This window comes from Homarus americanus, unplaced genomic scaffold, assembly GCF_018991925.1.
Source record: "Homarus americanus isolate GMGI-L3 unplaced genomic scaffold, GMGI_Hamer_2.0 scaffold30535, whole genome shotgun sequence".
In the NCBI taxonomy this organism is placed as follows: Eukaryota; Metazoa; Arthropoda; class Malacostraca; order Decapoda; family Nephropidae; genus Homarus; species Homarus americanus.
Window position 1 is genome coordinate 1,577,183 of NW_024732440.1, and position 24,211 is coordinate 1,601,393.

At 39.5% G+C, this 24,211-nt stretch overlaps 1 protein-coding gene across 1 annotated transcript in view; it reads right to left on the minus strand.

Moving 5' to 3' along the window:
* Nucleotides 1-24,211, minus strand: part of LOC121868747 — a 48,439-nt gene that overhangs the window by 8,133 nt on the left and 16,095 nt on the right. The window contains exons 3-4 of the mRNA XM_042369624.1: nucleotides 2,384-2,664; nucleotides 160-417 (exon numbers count right to left, since the gene is read on the minus strand). Of these exons, the coding sequence (XP_042225558.1) occupies nucleotides 160-417; nucleotides 2,384-2,664 (539 nt within the window). The remainder of the gene's footprint in view (nucleotides 1-159; nucleotides 418-2,383; nucleotides 2,665-24,211) is intronic.

The following is a 24,211-nucleotide window of genomic DNA, read 5'->3' on the forward strand; positions in this document are numbered from 1 at the left end:
ACAGGTATACTGGAGGGAACATTTCACACTGCACTGTTAGCTTCATATGCATCAGCTTTGGTGCAAGATAAGCAAACTTCCCCTTCAGTAAATAAGTTCCCAAAAGCAGCAGTAATGGGGAACTACTTACTCCATAGGCCTTAAGCACCACACACGTACCTCTTTACTCGTAACTGGCGCCATCATCCCACGTATACTTCTGGCGCCTCTTAGCTGGTCCCTCTGAGCAGCAATGGTGGCAATATCATCATCGGGGTCGGTATCAAACACACTCCTGCCCTGACCACTTCGAGGTACAGAGCCATTATAATAACCTCCATTTCTCCGTGTGTAACCATTCATGGAGCCACGTAACGCACTGCCAGGGATGTGACCGTTGCTGTGAGACTTTAGAGGACCGTGGAGACCATTTTTCAGCTGTAAAAAAAGATAACATATAAAGGGGCGTTTTGTAGTAATTCTCATTAACATTCTATGGGTAAAATTCTATAATAAAAGAAACTATAAATATTGAGAATACTTGTAATTATAAGCTGACTCTCTAGACACACAAGAGCTATATACAATTAATAACCCACGCACACTCACCCATCCTCCACTTGCTTCCTCACGTGACGTCAGATATACCGGCTAATTATATCCTTAATATAATGGATTACCTACATGTACTGAAACTGGTAATGACAACTCTGGCATGCGAGGGTAGTAGAGGCGCCCCCCTGCCTCCCTCCCACCGCGACCTCACTGTCACCATTATATTTAGGGTTGGACCTGGGGGGGTGGGTCCTGATCCCCCGTTTCATCAGAAAATTCCAATACTTTATCATTAATGCAGTATTGTACTCAAGCGTTTTTTAATAGTAAAAGGTAATTACTATTGACCTCAGAATATCTCCTAATATCAAGTGCACATGGTCTCAAAATGCCCATGATATTGGGGGATTTCACAAATTTTCCGGGGGACTTACAGCACCTCCCAACCCCCCCCTCCCCAACCCCCAACCACCCCCTCCCAAACCCCCCCAAACCCCCAACCCCCCAGCTGGGCGGGCTCACTATTCCCCCACCCACACCTTCTTGGACCCCCTCCCTTTTGATATTCCTGGATCTGCCCCAGAAATTACTACTGCTGCTGGTTCACGCTAGTTATCAAGCACACATTGCCTTTTCAATAAAATTCTACCACCATATACATCATGTAGTTTATACTAATACCATTTAGGTCACTGAAAGCCAGAGATTCCTATCTAATTTGTAGTGAATTTAGATGGCCCACTTTCACCAGTTCCCTTAATTACTAGCAGGGGAGTCGTGCTTCTCAATCCTCACGCTATCTGACCATTGACCCATGTAAGGGGGTAATACTGTATATTGATGCTCCTCTGTTAAAATGTTACTCAGCCTCAAGTTGTAATATACAGCATGAAAATCTGTGCGCTAATTTCATGTAAAAACTAGACAAAAAATTATATAAATTATTTATCATTATGTTTACCAGATAGATGTATTAGGTTATTTAGCTTTGAGTTCTCTTTAATGTACGACTAACAGTTCAGAAGATAAAGCAACTTGAATGGCAGCCTAAAAACTACAACATACCATTGAATGTACAAGAAGAGTTCTCCTTATATGGAAACATCATCTCCCTTACACTACTACAGTATACCCACTCTCCCTCCAATAGGCCTTGAGTCGTGGGAGATACTGCTTCAGCGTGTATGGTAATCGCACTCCCAATTTTGATAATGAGATTTTGAAGTTTGTACACCCTCTACTGCCTTCTGCTTTTCTCGGTAACAGGCACTAATTTTACCCCGCCCCCCACCCCACCACGAGCGTCCCCAGCCCTGTGATAGGATCGAAGTCTAGTGGAAGAGCAAGTATCCCCTCCACCGTGCACGAGAATGGGAACGGGTACAAACATAATTACAGTATACTAGGTTAAGCGTGACACTGGGACAACTAGGATTAATTTGGTTGTAGCAGAGCAAGGCAAGTTGGATGGTAGAGGTAATAGCAGTACAATAATAGTATTACAATTTGCAGTTAAGGATAGCTTACACTACTCTAAACGTCAACAGTTGTATAGTTTGTCGCGGAAATCAATAAACTGCAACACAAATACCGCGAACAGAATTACCACACACCCTGAAGACATTCCCCTGACGCCCTTCCTCTCGCAGCTCTTTTAACACCAATATTTTATTATTTGTGAGACCCAATACAAGAATGATGTTTTGGTGGTTGAATATTTCAGTCCACGATTGGTTTGTTTTCATCAAATCAGGATAGGCTTACTTGCATTATGATAGACAATAGGCTAATAAATGTCCATCTGAGACGCCTTTGAGTACATTATAGTAAGTCATGGCCACATACTCACCTCAGGGCCAGAACGGTAGGTTTCCAGCGGGTCGTCGAGAGTGTGGGCTGTCCTGAAGTTTGGTGCGTGAGTGTTGAGTCGCAGCAAATCTGGCGACCTCCTGCTGCCTTCCCCACTGCTCCCGCTCCCTCCTCCGCCATGACGGAGACTTCCTACATCTTCGTGGTGTGAGTTTTGGTGTAGCAACAGGAGGTGCTGGGGTGTGTGGCCCAAGTCCTGCGTACCCGGACGAGAGAGTGTCGCCACTCCAGCCCGGGACGGAGCACCCGACCCCAGCTCCTCTGGAACGCGAAAAAATGTGCCAGAATATGATTAACTTGTAAATTGGAAACAGACTGGTTGTAACGGATGGTACGTGCTAAAACACTAAGGGGACCCTGGGGAGGGGGATGCACCTGCATGTTACTTTTTAGACTCGCCTTAAAAATCCCCCACCCCTTGTACGTGTAGTCAGGATTTCTTTCTCTTACCCCCCAAAAAAAAATAAAAATTTCTTTCATTAGGAGGAAGGTTGGTTAGGTTAGTATTATGATAAATATATACAATGCGAATGCATAACTTTAACGCTAAATTATTTTTTAATGCTGGTATGATTAAATATTATTATTATTTTTTTAATTTTCTGGTAAGATCAGAAGCTCAAAGTCTCAGGCTGTTTCACACAGGTAAAATGAGAAAAAAAATGAACACACACTCCCCGTTAGGAACCACTTTCACTTTTTCATCATCTTTGTCAGTTAAGGTTTTCACAAAAATACCTCCCCCATCAACGCTCCTGTAGACCTTCAACTGTGTAATAAAACTGGCCGCCTCGATGAGAATAAAACGTCAACATCGCCTATTAGTAATACATTGTGTTAAGTTTCATCAATTTTTAATTCAGATGTTATTCCGGGCTTGTGGTAGATAATAAAATTTTAGTTCCAACAAGATACCATGAAAGATCACACAAAGGAAATTTAGTTAACAAATCGGAATCTATTTTTATGTTAGTTTAATCGTTTTATGACAGAATGAAAGCTCATTACAATTTGATACATTCTTGTTACGGGGAAAATAAACATCAACGCCATCAACACAAAATATGGTTCATGGTCGATGTTTTCTTTGGTGATCACGTGATGTTATTGTTGACCTTAGATCTGGGTTTCAAATCATGACCTCCTGACTGAATACAATTTATGAATTAAGAATTATATAATGATTATGAAAACTTGACGACCTGATGTAATCGTAAATACCATGGACTTTTTAGTAGCTATAACCTATTTAAAGAGATCTAAGCCGTAATAGGAATAATTGTAGGTATACCACAAGCATTTTTCCCGTCCAAAATGACGAGCGCTGCCTAATTCAAGGTTAACTTTTAAAATTTGCAGCGTCTGAGAAGAGAAAAAAAACATAATTATGACAATGGTTTATAACCACCTTAATCCTAGTTAAAATAAGAAAATTACTGTTATTTTGTTATGAAAAGAAACTAAAGCACTCTACTGGTGCCACAACAGAGTTCACTCAGTTACGGAGGGTCACACCTATACACAGAGGTCCTCGTGTACACGATATTGGAACAAACCGGTCCGACTCAAATATTGATTCCAGTATTTCTGAATATAGAGAGAGGAGATATTATCAGTTACCGTGACTGCACATTTACCAACACCCAATATGTAACACCGTGAGCTGAGATTCCGAGTTCTGAAGAAAGAGAAGCAACCAAAGTGATATTACAACGTTGGGAAATACTTATGATTGCAGAATTTAATAATACTCAAATTACATTTGTGGAGGACACGTATAGGAGAACTGGGGGAGGGGCGGAGGTTGAAAAGTATTTTTAATTTTCATAAAGTTTTGAGTAAATTTTCTTGTGTGAGGCAAGACAGTAACCCTTGTGTCATGAAATAAATCTAACGTTCCCGTAAAGACAAACATATTTAGTACTTGTATATTGTGAAGGAATCCACACCATTGTACCGAGTGACTTGCGTTTTCACTTAAATACCTAAAGAAAATTGATATGGCATGTGAAAAGATTACTATACACAACATCCTCAGTCCTCATGGCTCCCTGAAAATATCCGCAAATCCTCTAACAAATCCAATAAATAAATAAATTCTTTTAATATACCAACAACACCCAACCACACTGAAAGTAACAAATTTGGCTTCCACGTATCGTTAAAGTGGCGGGAACTAACTAACTGGTGGGGTGAACAATGTATATATTCTTTAGACCATGGAGGTATGAGAAGGCAACAAGTGAGAGACCAGAGTGCGTACGGCGAGAAACACGATAAGAAAGATCAATAGAGCAGTGGGTCAGGAGGGTGGTGGGTGGTGGATGGTGGATGATTACGGTGATGGTCACGACACTCTCTCACTCACCAGGACATGGAACAGACACTAGGGTTTACTACTATACTCTATTTACCCTTCACATTCCCGCTGCGGCTAATGAGAATAGTCCTGTGACCTAGTGACGTCTTATTTGTTTACTACTGAATATTCTGGAAGAGTGATGAGGTTACATAACAAAGACGGTGTTAAAAGGGTGTAAAACTACCCAATTACAGTGTTAACAATAATCCAAGTGGTTAGTATATCTAGGCTTTAAGTTAATAAGAGTCGAAGTACATAAGGCGACACTCTACTGCTCTTCGTAGACTAAATATATATATGCGAGTAGTGTTGGAAGCTCACTTTTAGCGTCTTACTGTAGGCAGACACGCACAGGCTTATACAACAGTTACCCGATTAACATAATGTGTCTATAAGCCGTTGTTTTCTGTGTCTCGGTAAACGTAAAAAAAGCGGCAAAAACCTCAAACGGTCTCCTGAAATCTGACCAACAAAATGGGGCATTAAATCTCACAGTTACAATTTTTTTATTTATGTTTTTGGTTTTATTTTATCTTCATTCTTCTCCCGCTCCTTTATAGAGTAGATGAAAAGATTAAAAACCACAAGAAGAAGAGTGGGGGGGATAAGAAGGGTGCAGATCAAGTTAAAAATGTGAGGGAAAAGTGAAGACAAAATTACTCGTTTGATTTCGTCTTCATCTTCATTTCTTTCCTCCACTTCATCATCATCATCATCATTGTATCTCACTTCCACTTATCATCATCAATCCTTTGCTTCCTCTACATTAAAGAGAATTATAGTATCTTTACTTTTATATTCCTTAATCTATTTGTCTTATTGTTTCGTTCATTTCTCTCACATTTCCTTTATATATCGTGTCACCATCGTTTAGGGTTTTCGAATATAAGTAATATGACCCTGAATTAGTGATGTTTATATTCACTCTTTTGATATTCTGGAGACAAATATCCCAAAGTCTGAGTAATGAGGCTTTATATTAACCAACCAGGTAAGGTAGTCTTTGAGGGGCTCTTGATTGTAACGTAGGGTCAGGTTAGGTCTGGTCAAGTCAGGTCAGGTGGATACGATGAACGGGTCATTTATGTCTTAAAACGTTCAATTATTTCCTTCGTTTAAAGCAGGGGTCACCAAACTACGGCCCGCGGGCCGGATCCCAAGTCCTTCCCCGGCTCGTGGTAGCTCCGCCTACGCTCTGACGTTACCAGAGCTTTCGTTCTGGCTTGCAAGTATTGAACAGAATGATTATGCGGCCCGCGCTCGTCATTCTTTCAGTTATCCGGCCCACTGTAAAAAAAGTTTGGTGACCCCTGGTTTAAAGTATAGTGCATTCCTTTCCAGATATAACTTTCCAGGGTTACAAAAATTAAATAATATGTGGTTTCTTGTGCTTTATTAATTCAACCAGTCACCCCATACCAACACTGGCGATCTTCTCCACCTAACCTAACCTAACCTATACAATACAGTCACCACACACACACACACACCATTGACGATCTACCCTACCGCCGGAAATGTTAAAATATCTAACCTAACCTAACCTTAACTTATCCCGCTGGGGCCCGCTAATAACAAGATCATGACACAGCGTTCCTATTCATGTCAGGGAGCTACGATTATCCCGGCCAAACCAGCATCATTGGCGTTAAAATATAGATTCCCTGCACGCCGCGCCACAATTTAATTATTTATTACTTAAATACCGTAATGCATGACTCCCTAGGCAAAATCACGTAATTGTGAGTTTAATTCATAAATAACAATTATATACCCCAAATAAGAAGTTGCTTCCTGGTCTGCCTGCCTCATTATAGGTAAAAAATACTCTCTCGTTTGTCCAGCGGCTTGTTGCTCCGGCTGAGTTGTGTGACACCCGGAATTAAAACTGACTAGTCTCGATCACAGCAAAACAATTTAAATATTATGTCTTAACTGATAAAATTGCCTTAAATTTAAAGGTTAGAGACTTTTGTATGTAATATAAAAAAAATCGACTATCCATCTAATATACTATAGGACTAGGCGTGTGTGTGTCTGTTTGTGTGTGTGTCTGTTCTGGGCAGCTGAAATGGCACAATCGTTTTTCATCAAACTTGGTGGAAAAATCGCAAAATATTCGTAGAGTGGAACAAACCTGATCCCATGTCGATGGTTTCTTTAGAAAGGCATTAATTAACAATTTTATTTGCGATGGAAAACGATGCAAGTCTACGGACTTGGCGCACCCTCATTCGCTGTACGCTGTCACGAGCGTTAAAACCTTCACAAGGGCACAAAGGGCCCGAGATCACTTGTGTCAAACTATAAAAAGTACAAAGTATTTTACAAAAGGTCAAAAGCTACTGAAAACAACATCAAATATGAAAAAGCAAATCCATCAAGGTAGAATGTCAGATGCCTGGAAGAGAAGAGAAAACTAAGTTAATTGTATTATAACTGAAGAAAAAACTATTGGAGGTGTTGTCAAAATATCGTCTGAAAGTTAAGCTACTTTAAGAACACAGATAATTAGTTCACAAATCAACTTAGGAACAAAATTTATCCAAAATCAATATAACTTTGGTTAATAAAATAGAGGTACATTAAAACTAAAGCAATTTGGGTTGATGGAGTTGTATATCACTCATTTAGCATTGATTAGTTTCCAAAACGGCCACCAGGAGTCAACACCACTTAGAAACAATACAATGAACAGCCACCAGAGGGACAAGAGTCACAAGACAAGCCACCAAGGGGAATAAGACAGACCTTTTAACTACCACTAGGATCATTATATTCATGAATAATAAAGGTTACAGTATGTTCGTAATATCTATGTGTTCCAGAGCAATAATCTCGTCCTATTAGGGAAAGACAAAATAATTCCCAGCACCGCCGCCAAAGAATAACATCACCCTAACTCAAATAACCCAACGATTGATACCATTTACCAAGTCGTAGATGGAGATGATATGAAATAATTACCAATATATACCACCAGGCAATATAACTTCACCCTAAACACGAACAAAATATAATTGTTATCTAAAAAAAAAAAAAACTTACCCCATCACATAAACCTCGGCCAGATTATATACATGTACGATGGTAAGATATGTGTTCTGGATATAGTAGGTTAGGTTAAACGTTGGTTAAGTTAGGTTAGGTGTTGTGGTGATATTATTTGTCCTGGAATGGAGACACACAAATGGGAAACATTCAGTACATGGCGTGGTGCTAACTAGTCTGCGTGTCATATCTGAAGGGGATCAGTAGACGAGGAGACTAGACAGCGCCACGGTATTAAGGATCACATAAGCTACAGAACACAGACTAGGCTAAGTCCCAGACACGGTCACCAGGGGGCTCTTTCATCTCTAACTATATTATGTTCTTACTGTATTGAAGTGTTTTATGTTTGTGAATGAATGTTTTGATTCGTTCTAAAGATATCTGGAAATGAAGGAGGTACGAAAAATTATAACACGGGATGTTTAATTATGAGGGAATCTGCTTTCATTACTTATTAATTACTTTGGAAATGCAAGAGCACACATACACACACAATAAAAACATTATTTAAATATATAAATTTCAGGTAGACATACACATAGACGCAGTGAATCCCAACCATTTTATTACAGGGGCCCTAAACTGGCCACCAGCCGGAACTCCCGACTCAGGCTTTTGATAAAATTGTATTGTATACATTTGTAAAACCCCATTGTTAATACAGGTCAAAAAGTTAAGATGCGGGTTTTTTAAGTGTTTCTTTTGTCAATCTTTTTTTTTAAACTTCCATCAATATTTTCGAAAGTTTAAAATTTACTCTAAGAAAAATTAATATTGCAGAACTAAAATCAACATTACTAAAAAAAAATATCCTTCATTTTATCACAATATACAGGTATAGTCAAAATTTTACCTCCATGACCCATAATACTGATTCAAGTTAGGGTCAAAGGTCAAATTAACTTAATTATTTGTAATCAGAACACTCTCTTACCTTAAGATTACTGTATATAGATTTATTAACTTCATATACAGAGAGTATTGGAGAACCCAAACCTCTCCATGTCCCTGACCCACAATTTTGAGCTCAGGTGCACCGTCATTAACCTGGTGAATCAGACGGGCTTGCCAACACCTCCCTCCCTACCAGGTAATATGGGTCATATAATATTGAACAACAAAATTTTTAGACTTTTACACCAGATTTTAGATTCAAATTTTTTATACCAAATGCTGGAGTAGGTCAAGTGAGGTCAATATTTTTATACATAGTGTGAGGTCAGCAGAGGGCGTTGACCACAGATGAAGGAAATCCCACAACATGACCTGATTGCTTTAAGGACTATCTCCATCTATCTTATTAAGGTCTTACGAGGGTCTAGCTTGATCTGTAGGGATGAATGACCGCTAAACCTTAATACGTAAAAATAAAATTAAATAAACAGCAAGTGTATTTTTCTCCAGTTCTCGCCATGGGATAAATAATAACACTGCAATGGCCAACGCTTGTAAGATCACCTGAAGAATCTCCACCCTAGTTTATTTTACCTTAAGATTAATTAACTAACCACCGTAAGGTTATTTGAGGGATGAGGTTAGGTTAGATTAGGTTAGGTTATGACTGAGTTATTTTATGTTGGGTTAAGTTAGGTTAGGTTTGCGTTATGATAGGATATGTTGCGTTAAGTTTGCGTTAGGTTAGGTTCGGGTTTGCGTTAGTGAGTTTCTTAAAGGGAAGGTCAACTGCAATACCCGCGCCATCGTGTCAGAGCAAATTACGCGTGATTAGAGGCGCCGGTGAAGTATGTCGGGAGGACCAGTTCGGCGAGTCCTGACCACGGTGAGTACAGTAGCTACAGTACATGGCATGCATTACACCCCCTGAACCACGCGTCAGTCATCACCAAGTATCAGTCGTCACCAAGTATCAGTCATCACCAAGTATCAGCTATCACCAAGTATCAGTCATCACCAAGTATCAGTCATCACCAAGTATCAGTCATCACCAAGTATCAGTCATCACCAACCATCAGTCATCACCAATTTTAATACTTTTAATGTAAGATAATTTCGTTCACATCTGTAACTACATTTTCATATATATTGTGCCAATTTAATGTTTATGAGTCTGGTCTAACGTATGTTTAGTAATTGAATATTTTTAGGTTCTATAACTTGAGCATTTGATGTCATATTAAATAAAATCCCCTCCACTAGCTTATTTCACCTGATGATTAAACACCGTAATGCTAACCTAACTTAACCTAATCTAATCTAACGCTAATCTAATCTATTCTAACCTAAAGTAACGCTAACCTAACTTAACCTAATCTAATCTAACCAAATCTAATCTAACGCTAATCTAATCTATTCTAACCTAAAGTAACGCTAACCTAACTTAACACTAATCAAACTTATTACTTTCTAAAATATTACAAATGGATTTAGATCACTGCATTCCGTTAATATCATGAAATACAATACGACTGACTGCTTCTGGTCAATCAAAAAAGCTTCAATGTGGGCCAATCAAAACCATAGATATATTATGTATTGTAATGTGGATAAACTCTGACGAAACTATATGAAATGAACAAACTGATGTAGTAATTGTTATGTCTGGTGGGTGTTTGGTTCGAGTTTTTGCATTCTTTCTTCCTTCAGTATTGCTTAGGGTAAATGTAGTAACTTCAGTATGGTATTGAGTTAATTAAATCAGATTGCGTGTAGGTTAAAGAAATGTATGTCTCTCTCTCTCTCTCTCTCTCTCTCTCTCTCTCTCTCTCTCTCTCTCTCTCTCTCTCTATTTCTCTCATTCTCTCTCTTTCTCTCTTTATCTATTACTCATTTTGTCTCTCATTCTAGTTCTCTCTATCTATCTCATTCTACATCTCTCTCTCTCTCTCTCTCTCTCTGTCTCTCTCTCTCTCTCTCTAATTATCTCATACTCTCTCCCATTCTCTCTCTTTATCTATCACTCATTCTATCTCTCATTCTAGTTCTCTCTATCTATCTCATTCTACATCTCTCTCTCTCTCTCCTATACCCCACCACCCCACACACGACAGAATATCGTGATACACAACAACACTGTGCGTGTGTAGATGATGGTCGACCCTCCCCTCCCATTGACCTGAGCACACGATACATAACCTAACCTTCTGTAGGTGTTGTTGGCGATAACATTATTACGTCACATGTATGTCAAGGCCACAACTCACACACGCGCCCACCACCAGCACCCACCACCTCACACATACTTAATTTTTTCTAGAGTTACCTTGCAGTTTTTCATACCGAAACACGTAAGTCATGTCACTCTGTATTTTACCAACATATCAAGGGCGGATCCAAGGGGGGTCTTGGGGGTCCGGATCCCCCCTTTTCACCAGAAAATTCCAATACTTTTTCTTTAATACAGTATTGTACTCAGGCATTTTTTGTTTAGTAAAAAGTAATTATTATTGACCTCAGAATATCTCCTAATATCAAGTGCACATGGCTTCAAAATGCCCATGATGTTGGTCAGATTAAAAAAAAAAAAAAAAAAAAACAGCTGGGTGGGCTCGCCATGTTCCCCACCCACAACTTCTTGGACCCCCTCCTTTTGATATTCCTGGATCCGCCCCTGAATATCGATGTGTACGGTGCAGCGAAATAATGATGTACCTAATGCATGGTACAGTGGTAATGCGTGTATCTCTTGCTATTATGTCAAGGGTTCGAGTCTTGCTTGGTCCGGACACACGTGAAGGGTGTTATACAGTGTGACATTCACTTTCAAACATCACAGGTTTCCTAGAGTCTGGTTTCCTTCTGTACTAACACTGGGTAGACCAACCGCCCGAACGGCGAGTAAGCTTGGTAAATAGCCGGAAAAACCACAATGGTGTACATGTAACGAATTAATAAAGATCAATAATTCACCTGACAGGTTCATCGAGCAACTCTTATATTAAGTTACAAAGTGATAAATAATCATATAGGCACGTACCTATGTCATGGAGAATAAGTGAAATAAGGTTTGACATTCACGGGACTCCTCACGAACTCAAACTGAAGGAGTCGTTGACGAAGGCGCTGCCAAGGCTCCCGCGCTGCCGGACGATGACGATGGAGGAAATTCAGGAAAACATATCGCTTATAGTTTAATTAGAAAAGTGGTTCTCGTTGAGGAAATTGCGGCGTGGCGGGCCATTTAAAAGTCTCGCGTGTGAACTGTTTCGTAATTCTTAAAAAAAAAATAGTAAGATATTAAAAGTGAGTTAGTTTAGTTGAACGTAAAATAGTTATGTTAGAAATACCAAGTGGCTATACAGACAGGTGCCAATACCATCACCGTCAAAAGAAAAAAGTAAAGTCTAACAAACGGACAGACTGATGGACGGACAGACAAGTTTTCTGTACAATATAAAAACCATCAACTTATTTTTACCACTTCGTTAATCCTTCTACTTTTATTAAAACACGTAAGTTTTACATGTAAACACTATTGAAGGTCTGGACAGATATCTATACAAAGTGAAGTGAGTCAATGACACCCCGAGACCTCAGAAATATTTGATAACACACACGATCCAAGTCACTGAACCAGAGGGCTGAGGACGTACCGTATAGGAGACTGTGATGTGTGTTCAAATTTAACCAATTTCTTACATACAAAGTCTAATCAATCTGATATATTACCATTCACTATATCATTACATAAAATCTATAATGCTTTCAAGAATATACACCCCACAAAGCAAGCAAATTCATCACAACATAATACTCCACCATATCATACTCCTCTCTCGGAGTTTACCAAAAGCATGATATATAATACTTATTAAAACGTAATACTGGAGTAGTTTAGTCAAAAGGTAATCTGGTTGATGGGGTGGGCCGTGGGGAGGCTAAAAGACCGTCCGTAATGATAGCGATTATAGTTGCCTCAGCGGGAAGGTTCACGCTAACCCCACCAGAGGATGATGAGCGGCTGTTTTGACCTGTGGTTGTGTCGGTTTATTTTTACGGTGAAACTTCTATATAACGGACTAAAGGTGAGAGGTTAGTCCGTTAGATCGAAGTCCGTTATATACGAAACCTCCTTCTAACGGACTAAAGGTGAGAGGTTAGTCCGTTAGATCGAAGTCCGTTATATACGAAACCTCCTTCTAACGGACTAAAGGTGAGAGGTTAGTCCATTAGATCGAAGTCCGTTATATACGAAACCTCCTTCTAACGGGCTAAAGGTGAGAGGTTAGTCCGTTAGATCGAAGTCCGTTATATACGAAACCTCCTTCTAACAGACCTAAGGTGAGAGGTTAGTCCGTTAGATCGAAGTCCGTTATATACGAAACCTCCTTCTAACGGACTAAAGGTTAGAGGTTAGTCCGTTAGATCGAGGTCCGTTATATACGAAACCTCCTTCTAACGGACTAAAGGTTAGAGGTTAGTCCATTAGATCGAAGTCCGTTATATACGAAACCTCCTTCTAACGGAAAGGTTAGAGGTTAGTCTTAGATCGAAGTCCGTTATATACGAGGTTAGTCCATTAGATCGAAGTCCGTTATATACGAAACCTCCTTCTAACGGACTAAAGGTTAGAGGTTAGTCCGTTAGATCGAGGTCCGTTATATACGAAACCTCCTTCTAACGGACTAAAGGTTAGAGGTTAGTCCATTAGATCGAAGTCCGTTATATACGAAACCTCCTTCTAACGGACTAAAGGTTAGAGGTTAGTCCATTAGATCGAAGTCCGTTATATACGAAACCTCCTTCTAACGGACTAAAGGTTAGAGGTTAGTCCGTTAGATCGAGTACGTTATATGGAGGTTTCACTGCACTTGATGACGCGACGAGAAGGGAGGAGGTGCTGTTCATAGATCTGGAAAAAAAGAGGAAGAGAAAGGAGAGGAGGAGGAGGAAGAGGGAAGGTTAGAATAAAGAGAATAAAAGAGAAAGATAATTAAGAGAGACAGAGAGATTTAACGGTTGTAGAAGATCACGTAAACATGAAACGACAAGTTGAGCTAAATTACCTACGTGTAGGTGTGTGTGTGTGTGTGTGTGTGTGTGTGTGTGTAAGTATACAGTAGGTGCGTGCATGTGTGCGTGTGTAGGTGTGTGTATGTATGTGTGCGTGTGTAGGTGTAGGTGAGCATGTGTGTGTGTATATGTATGTGAGTGTGTATATGTATCTGTGTGTGTACAGTATGTTTGTATGTGCGTAGGTGTAGAAATGTGTCCGTGTCAAGATACAAATGACGTCTTGCCATATAGGAAAAAAAATCCATTCATAACTAAAACTTATTGAAATATACTATAAAATCTAATATATCTAACAAAAGAAATTATGACGAGAATTACCTAAGTGACTTGAAACTGACTCAAGGAAGAAGCCCTTACAAATCACGACTATTGTAACCCAGTGAATTGTATAAGCATTCTTCTGTGTCTGTATCACCTTAGGAATAATTATCTACGTTATAAACAAGGGTCACAAAGGGGTGGAGAACTGCATCGTGGACAGCTAAATGAAAAGTTGGATTCTCTCATGTATATCACATTTAGAAACTCAGAATATATATAAAGTTTGGTATGGTGTGGTGGGCGGGAAAGTGAAGTGAGTGGGAGGGGGTAAGTGGGAGGAGTGGGGAGTGGTGTGGGGAAGGAGTGGTGTGAAGGGGAAGACAGGTGGAGAGGGGGGAGGGTAGAGAGAGGTGGTGTGGCGGAGGAGTGGTGTGGTGGGGGAGAGGGTGGAGAGAGTGGTGTGGCGGGAAGAGGGGGAAGTAAGGTTGGAGAGGGAGTGTTGTGGATCTAAATAAAGTCATGGGGTGACTATGAAATGGTGCTGAGGTGGAGTAACGTGGAGTAGGAGTTGCATATGGAGTAGAGGAGGGTGGGGGTAGTAAAATGATGAAGGAGTTGGGTGGTGAGAATGGAGTGGGGTGGAGTGGAATTGGAGGAAAGTTGGAGGTATAGCGTGGACAGGAGAATGAATTAGAGGGAGTGAGGACTTAGGAAAGGGGAGGGGGTGGATGGAGGGGGTACACCAGCAGTAGGAGGAGGGCGTGGAAGGGAGGGAGGGGGGGGTTTCCTGGAGCTTATATTGATCTCCGGCATTAGCTGTGTGCGGGAGGGAGGTGAGAGGTGTGACCTTCAAAACTTAGGTGGTCTGGGTGTTGGTGATTATACCTGCTGGGTTTTGGGTGTAGCGCTCCAGTAACTTTGTGTACCACGCTAGGCTAGGTAGTGTGGGCGACTCATTTTACTGCGAGTGTCCCAAGGTAAATCATGCTCCGTTCTTACTTGTGGTGTGAAGTCCTCTTGTTGTGGTACTGTTATAGTTCAGAAGCTACAACTTTGTTCATAACACTTTACAACCTAAATGATTATCAATGACTGAGCTAAATAGCCTAAGGTCATAAGAAATCCCGAACTTTATCATAAACTCATTACTATTTACCAAGTACACCCACTTTTCTCATGCGACAACTGTAAAATAAAAGTACTCTTCTTATTATGCCCTCGTGTTTCAAATCTGATATTAATAACACAGTTTCACGTCATAACTGTCAAGAAGTACGCACACACTTTTATCAACGACAAAAATATAATTATTCTGCTTATTGTTCAACTTTATGCTGATGACGTCACACGAGGTATTAACGCTCAAGTAGACTAAACAAAGAGCCTACAACACTGGCTTGTTTTAATTAGATGATATTCGTGGGACAAAATTGTCTTAAATTTCACAATAGATGGCCACTAATTTGTACCTAACGCAACATTGTTTTTGCAAATAATAACGAGGTAGCGCTGTATCTGCCAAAACCTCTACTGTATAACTGTTCACAGCCAGGCAGCAAGATATGCACAAAGAACTCGTCAGTTTTAAATCCCGTGGTGTATATCAAATGTACAACAACAGTACCTGAAGTAGTAGTAGTACATATACCACTGTCAGTACTAACACCAGAGCTATTGTACAGTCCCCTTCACTAGTATGTTTACAGGGGCTCATCAGGATTTGTGCAGTGTGGCACCCTGTGTTTGTTTGCATTCGACAGAAGAAAAAAACAATTGTAAATATACTATGGAATCAAATTAAAATAATATTTAAAAAAAACCTTAATTGGTGTGGTGGATGTAATCCTAGACAAGGTTCTTGAAACTCCAGGGCACGAGCAGTAGGTATATTCAATAAGTGGTACAAGGCTGGGCGTGATAGCCAACCGATACAGGAGCGATTACTAGGGACCCCGGACCGTAGGTAGGCCGAGGCCGATCTGAGGGAAATTAGCTAGCCAGGCAAGGGGAGTTGCTAGACATTCCTAGGACAATAAATGAGGTCTTCTAATTACTCGACTAGCGCGGTACAGACATAGTACATCGGGACATAGTAAATGAACATAGGCATTAGACATAAGCATGGACATCAGACATGCTATAATAATATGTAGTAATACAGACATGCGAATAAATGGTACAACGAATGGTAACAAGAGTCCTGGTGTCAGGCGCGTTCACACATCTTGGTATGTACATATCTATACATTAATGATTTGTGGAATGTTTATATGACGAGCCCCTGTAAACGCACTAGTGAAGGGGACTGTACATCAGAGCAATCATTATTTTATTTCTGAAAACGATGGAATTCGTTAGATCAATAGTTAAACGGTGTACAATACACCGTCTCGCACCTCAAGCACCACCTAGAGACGAGCATGATGGGGGGGGAGGTGTACACTCGCTACAAAAAGTATCAATAAAAAATTTTCGCTAAACAATATGAAACAACGGACGAAGGATTTTGACAACCCTACTGGGACAATAGGAGTCGCCGTCGGATCCACCTTGAAAATACTTTCTGTAACCATTGAAAACAAAATAAGGGAAGGCTATATCATTATCATATCTTAACCTGGTATGTGATAATCCTCCAGCTGTAGTTCAACAATTACCTGTTACCGCCTCCAACGCCGTGCGACACAAAGGGCCTCGACATACTCGCGCCAGACATTTCGATCTTGAGCCCTTTCCATGGCTGTATTTAACTCTTCCTCCGTCTCCCTTCTTATAGTACCATGTAAATCAAGGAATTGTCCGTGTCAAACTCGGGCCTCAGTAGACCTATCCCATAACTACGTCATTGTCTGTTTACCAATCTGGGGAAAACTCCGGGTCGATTCCGCCAGCTTTGTTTACATCCAGTGGAATCAACGAGGGCTGCGAAACCTATCTGCAATTATTTGCCACTAAAATGTCAAACGCCGAATAGTGTTTCAACGACAAAGCTAACACCTTCTTTTAAGTTTCTATCAGCTACCGATCAATGATAAAAGAAGACTCTGGAAAACTTTGATCAGGGTCAGTGGAACACGGTGGCACGAGCAACCCAAATATTAGTTGTTATAAGAGTTTAATGTTGTTATATTGTATTTCGTTAATTAAAAGTGTTTTGAAACAAAATAAAAATACATTAAAGTCGCGTTATATTTGGTTTATTCTTGTCGCCTGGAATACATCACCGAGCATTAGCGGCAATGACCCAAGCACAGGCGTGTAATGGTGTGTTCTGTGTTTACATTATACAGTATTATTATATTGTCTGTTGTTCTAAGTGTTTCGATATGTAAGAAGAAAAACAGTCGCGTTATATTCGTGTATATTTGGGTGATATCTGCCGCAGTTAACGAAACACTGAACATCATTACAATCATGTCTGCAGTGCAAGATATATATATATATATATATATATATATATATATATATATATATATATATATATATATATATATATATATATATATATATATATATATATATATATATATATATATATATATATATAATGTGTGTGAGACTAACCATTCCTGCTGCGCCAATAGAGTTTGGGCATGGTCAGAACATGCTGGTGCTGAGCAGCTGCCTCCTCCCGATGGACAATCAGGCAGCGCCACCCTCGAGGTCCAGTCGCAGCATTTCGTTGTTCCTGCGGCAGGCACCGTTGGGCATCCTTCAGTCTTGGGTCGCTGACACCTAACCTCCCATGAGTCGTCTTCCTACAAGTTTACGATCTCTTTTCTTGCCATGGGATGAATGTCACGAGCGCTGGGTTAATTTTCACTACTTAAACTCTGATATTAGTGTTTAATGACCATATGTGGATATCTTTTACCAACACTGTATTATTTTTTTTTATTGTTATTATTAAAATAAATTATGTGAAGTCTTAAGCACTGCTCAGTCTTGTACATTATGTCCACACTTTTAAATTTTCAGACATAGTTGATCAGAGTTAAGAGTTTTTCCTTGAGAAAGTTGGATCACATGTATGCGTTGGAGAGTTTTCTCAATTGCTTCTCGACACACTAGAAAGTTCTAGTTTTTCCATCACTCTTATTAAAAAATCAATAAGACACACATTTTCACTTAAATATATTTTCCTTTATATAATAGAAAGTATATAATATTAATAAGCACGTTAATTTATCCCAAGTAACACCTCAAAGTTAATTTCACTCACTAGCACATACTGAGACTTGCTGCTACACACACACACACACGTTACATGAAGTTGTTATTGGGTTAGTTAGTTTAGATTAGGTTATGCGTTCGACTTACTAACTAGCGCATGACTATAATTTACCCTCAAGACACATCATTATTGGCGGTGACGACTACGTAAGCACCCATATGTTCGCTGTTTCCGTGTGATACTACGATTTTGTTGTGCATTTAAGGGTGGAGGCTGGACTCGTCGCTCGCTGTACCTATAGAAGTACACGTATTGGCTGCACGAAAAATGACTTAAACAAACTGATATATAGCAGACATCCTTCCCATTGGTATTCTTCCCTGAGTAGCTACTGACGCGGCGGGATAAAAAGTTTTGATGTCTTCGATCATGCACACCCTGCGCCTCCTTCATGAGAGAGAGGTAAATAACACTGACAAAACTCTTGGTTTAGATCAATAAAACTAAGAAAGACTCAAAACACAAGTTAACCGTTTACATTAAGGAAACCAAAAGTTACAGCTATAGACCAAGAATTTACACAAACTGAGCAAGTACAATAAGTAAGAGAAATTACTGTTAAAGTCTTGATCTGTCGGGTCTTATCATCCAACTTATCGATTTTCTAAGTACCGTTTTTAATCTCAAATCTCTTGAACGGGACCTCGGTGGAAAAACTGAAAATGAGCCGGACAACAGCGTACCGCAATAACAGTGATAAGTTATCTAAAATATTACTGTTCCAAACTATATTAGTTAAACTTCAGCATCAAGGTATTCTCGTCACCAATGTATTTAAAAACCTAAGAACCTTTTAACTTTCATCCAGGAATTAACCTCGAGGGATGTTGTTTTTATGCACACATATAATAAGGTAAACGACTCACTGGCCAACATTATTACCCTGGTGTTTGTCCCACAATTTAGACACGTAAATACGACGTCATTCTCTAAAACGCAGCGAACGTGTACTAAGTGATTACAAACATACACGCTGAGTGAAAAACAACACCACTTTTATTACTCATGAACCAACTTCCCATTACATTTAATTCTTCGTATTTAATGGGATCCTTTTCACTCCTGGCCCTGACATTACCTAATTTCATTCAAAACTCTGACATTTGAAACGAGTGGTCAATTTTTCGCTTGACTCACCCCCTAAGACAAGTACCACTACCTTCACTGGTTCCTACGTTAATGTACGCAACAGGTTCATAAACATACCGAAATGAGACTAAGCGAGTTGCATAAACCTGAAATTAAGCCCACCCTCGCCTTAAAGCCATCTCACTGCATTTAATAGCCACGCTGGTATCCGTGTGTCACTGTTTGTTGCCTAGTAACTGTAACCGTATGTGACAATCATTATGCCCGTCAGGTCAGTTGCTTGAAATGTGTTTACGTCTGTTTACATCAAGTTGTAGTATATCATTGAGGGATTAGTCCGAGTAACATCCCTTTATGTTCTATAGTCTGCCAGATTACAAGGACGTAGTTACATATCCTGCAGCCATAACCTACTGGACTAATGACTAAGAATAGTTTTGTATATTAATGGTACAGTAGGTGTTGTTGGTACTACTACATCTCACCACCACCACCTCCTGGGTTCGATGCCATGTGGATGTGAGAAGGGTGTTGTCCAGTGTAACTCTACCTGGCAATGTCTTGTTAATTCGAAAATTACACAAATAAAAAAATGCCTACCACATTTTGCATATACGAGTTATTTATACATGCTGTTTAGGTGTTGTTTTCATGTTTTGTTTATTCATATTTGGACACGTACTAGTAATACATACACGCTATACATATTATATTTACACATACTATTTACACTTTCTGGTTGTTATTTTCTACATATCTTATAATAATAATAATGTTTCATTTTAAACTAACGCTGTTTACACAAGCTGCCGGGCCTCCCTGTTTCATATTATGTTGAAATGTCCTGCGTCGACTTATTATTATTATTATTATTATTATTACTTTTCTATTGTTATATTATTATTGTTGTTGTTGTTGTTTTCATTATTATTAACAGCTTAACTGATGATTGGCGTAAAATAAGAGAAAATAAGGTAGAAAAGCCAAATAAATAAGATAAATAAGGGAAGAAAAGTCGTGGCAATAATACGAGTAATAAAACAGAATAAAGCATAAACCTGATGTGTGAACCTAGAGATTTATGGTTAGTACAGGAATGTTTAGGATAATAATGTATTACTTTCAGTGTACCTAAGTTGAGATTATTAAAGAGACATAGTGTTGATATGAAGGGTTTAACGACCTTGCAGGGGATTATTTACATATATATTATACTCTCAGTGTGGGGTAACTATAACTCTACTCTTTTACGTCAGTCAGTCATTTAGATAATTATAAGATGGTACTTGCGCCTTCCTAATTAAAATTATTTTTTTTATCTACACTTGATGCCTTAAAACTTTATTATTGTAGCTGGTGTAAACTTGTCTGCATTAATGTATGCAAATTTAGGGTGAGGCGGCCGGGTGAGTGCATTCACCTCCTAGCTTAAGGGTGTTTGTAACGTCATCCAAAGTTCACCTAATTTTATAGTTAGAGAAGTGAAGGATCGTCGTGAGCAGTGACGGCGCGGAAAAACTCAGTTGTCATTGAGTTGCGTCCGCACTGTCCTTCAGGCCTCAGGGATCCATTATTTTATATACACTAATAAAATACTTGGTCTCCTGTCTAATATAAGTCTTCATGTACACCGAATAATATACAAGGTGTAATATCTATACATACACATCTGATGAATATACAAAATACATGAATTTGTTTAGAACTTTTAATTTAGAAACAGTGAAGTTTACCCCGAACAAGACTAGTGGCTGTTCAACTGGGGATTAACTGAAACAGGTAAAAGGTGTACCCTACTAAATGGGTTTACCTATTATACTTTAAACTATTTCCGACAAGCAAATAATATCAAATACCTGAACCTAAAGACCACGAAGCGAGCTAACAAAAATGTCTCAGTGTGTGTGGGCGTGTGGGCTTGAACGGGCGGCTTGGGGGAGGGAGGGAGGGGACGGTGACAGGGTGAGTTTTAGTCGCGTGATGAGTCTTCTTCTCTGACGGACTTATTGACCACCTGAGAGGGGGAGAGGGGTCGAGGATGTGTATGTGTGTGTGTGTGTGTGTGTGTGTGTGTGTGTGTCAAGTATCTATAGAGAGAAGAAGAGTTTGTTTATGGCATTTATGAATCTGGAAATACTTAATCAGTAAAAGAGGGAAATAGGGAGAATTACAGAGAGAGAGAGAGAGAGAGAGAGAGAAGATGTGTGTATATAGTTACCATGGTTCTTCAGTAATTTTTTATAGGTAAGAGAAGTCGAAAGAAAAAAAAGTGATACTTACACACACACACACACACACACACGCGCGCGCACACACACACACACACAGTCAATAGCTAGACAGATGCTCGAGAGAATCGGCAAATACCAATAAATGGATTTTCTTCTACAATTAGACCAGCTGACTACCACGACTGAATCTACTGCTACTGATGACTGTTGCCTCGTCAGTCACTATAGTACTGGTGACTGTTGCCTCGTCAGTCACTATAGTACTGGTGACTGTTGCCTCGTCAGTCACTATAGTACTGGTGACTGTTGTATTAAAAAACTATAGTACTGGTGACTGTTGCCTCGTCAGTCACTATAGTACTGAATTTCTGACCCCTCGTCACTATAGTACTGGTGACTGTTGCCTCGTGTCACTATAGTACTGGTGACTGTTGCCTCGTCAGTCACTATAGTACTGGTGAATCACTAAAACACTATATACACTGTTTCAGTACACTATAACTAAACAGTCAGTACACTGTAGTCACTATAGTACTGGTGACTGTTGCCTCGTCAGTCACTATAGTACTGGTGAAGGTAACTAGTCACTATAGTACCTGAGTCACTATAGTACTGGTGACCCGTCAGTCACTATAGTACTGGTGACTGTTGCCTCGTCAGTCACTATAGTGACTAGTCACTATAGTACTGAACTCCTCGTCAGTCACTATAGTACTGGTGACTGTTGCCTCGTCAGTCACTATAGTACTGGTGACTGTTGCCTCGTCAGTCACTATACAGGTATTAAAAAAAATCCTACCAACAATTTCTGACCCACATAGCGATTTTTGTCAACAAACTCAATAAAAACAATATTTATTTTCATCAACTTAACAAACAACAAATACTGTACATACAGTTAAGGGATCACCTGAAGATTTCCTCCGCAGCTTATTTCACCTAAAAATTAACCACGCAAACCTAACTCTAACCAAACCTAACGTGACGCTAACCTAACTCTAACCAAACCTAACGTGACGACAACCTCACCCTAACCAAACATTAACCTGACCTAACCTAACACTAACCAAGCCTAACCTGACGCTAACCTAACTCTAACCAAACCCTAACCAAACCTAACCTGACGCTAACCTAACACAGGCTAGGGGCTATCGATAACACAGGCTATGGAAGGAAGTCTCACTAAGGGCCTATAGCAGCCTGGCACTGTACTCCTGTAACTATTTATCGATTAACACACACACACACACACACACACACACACTTTAGTACATCAACTTTCCTGGAAATTTATCAAAAGTTATTCAATTATTATGAAGAAAAACAAAATGTATTCGAATTTAAACGAAAAAAAAAAGTTTGAAGTATAATTTCATGTACCAGCAGATGTGTGTATAGCTTAGCGGTGAGAACATCTGTGTCACTACCTCAAATAGGCCGTCAATACACCACCATTAAAACAACTATTTGGTGTTAATACAATTTAGTACACAGTCTTATTATTTCTTTAACTTATTTTCATTTTATTTGTTAATATTTCACTCCAACACTCATGGATGGTTAGTGGTTATGATTATATATTTACAAAAACACTGGTATATAAGGACTGCCACACGTACACACCCCCACACACCACAGCCCTCAACACCTGTGGTACACACTCGCATAGTTCACCTGGCTGCCATCACTGCGACGTCATCAAGTTGCCAATTTGTTTTTTCTTACTTACATTTCGTTATTTTAGTTTACATCAGCAATTACGATGAATATACTCATAAATACACATACTATACATATATTGATATCTATTTAGGTATTAAACTATAAGAAATCGACTTAAATAATTATAAAATAGCAGGAAGAGATAATAACTAATAGGGTCATCGGCAACTGTGAGGGTTGTCCAGGCCACTGAAACACAAACATGTGGCCGCTGCAGGAGAACAGTTAATATCGATGATTTTTAAAGATTATCGATGAACTATCAGTCAAAATTGAACTCAGTGAATACCAAGGATGATAATAATGTCAAGATATATAATAACTCTGGGCAGTTAGAGAAGTAGGATTATCAGGTAGTTAATGGCAATATTAACCTTGATTCATAACTACCGGCTGATAGTTAAGTATGAACTATATTACATCACCTGAAGAATCTCCACCCCAGTCTATTTCACCTAAAACTCAAGCAATCTAACGCTAACCTTACCTAACCTAACCTAACCTAATGCTAACCTAACCTAATGCTAACCTAACCTAACCTCATGTTAACCTAACCTTACCTATCCTCATCCGGTCACCGACCAGACCAGACCAGAGAGCTATGTTTAAATACTGTAAGCATAGCGATGGCGTGAATCACAGAGTCGATCTAAAACACCTGACTGTCAATACTGTACAGTCTCCGGGCAGGCACTAGGGGGGGCCCTCACACCCTGCAGGGAAGGGAAGCTCGACGGTGTTACACGAGTCATAAGATAACATTAGATAGCGGATTTGCTTGGTTATTAGGCTATCATGTCCCACTAAGGAACAGGGACGCAGTTATAAGGAAAAACAGTGATAAATGGACGCAGTGATAAGAAGAAACAGGAATAAACGGAC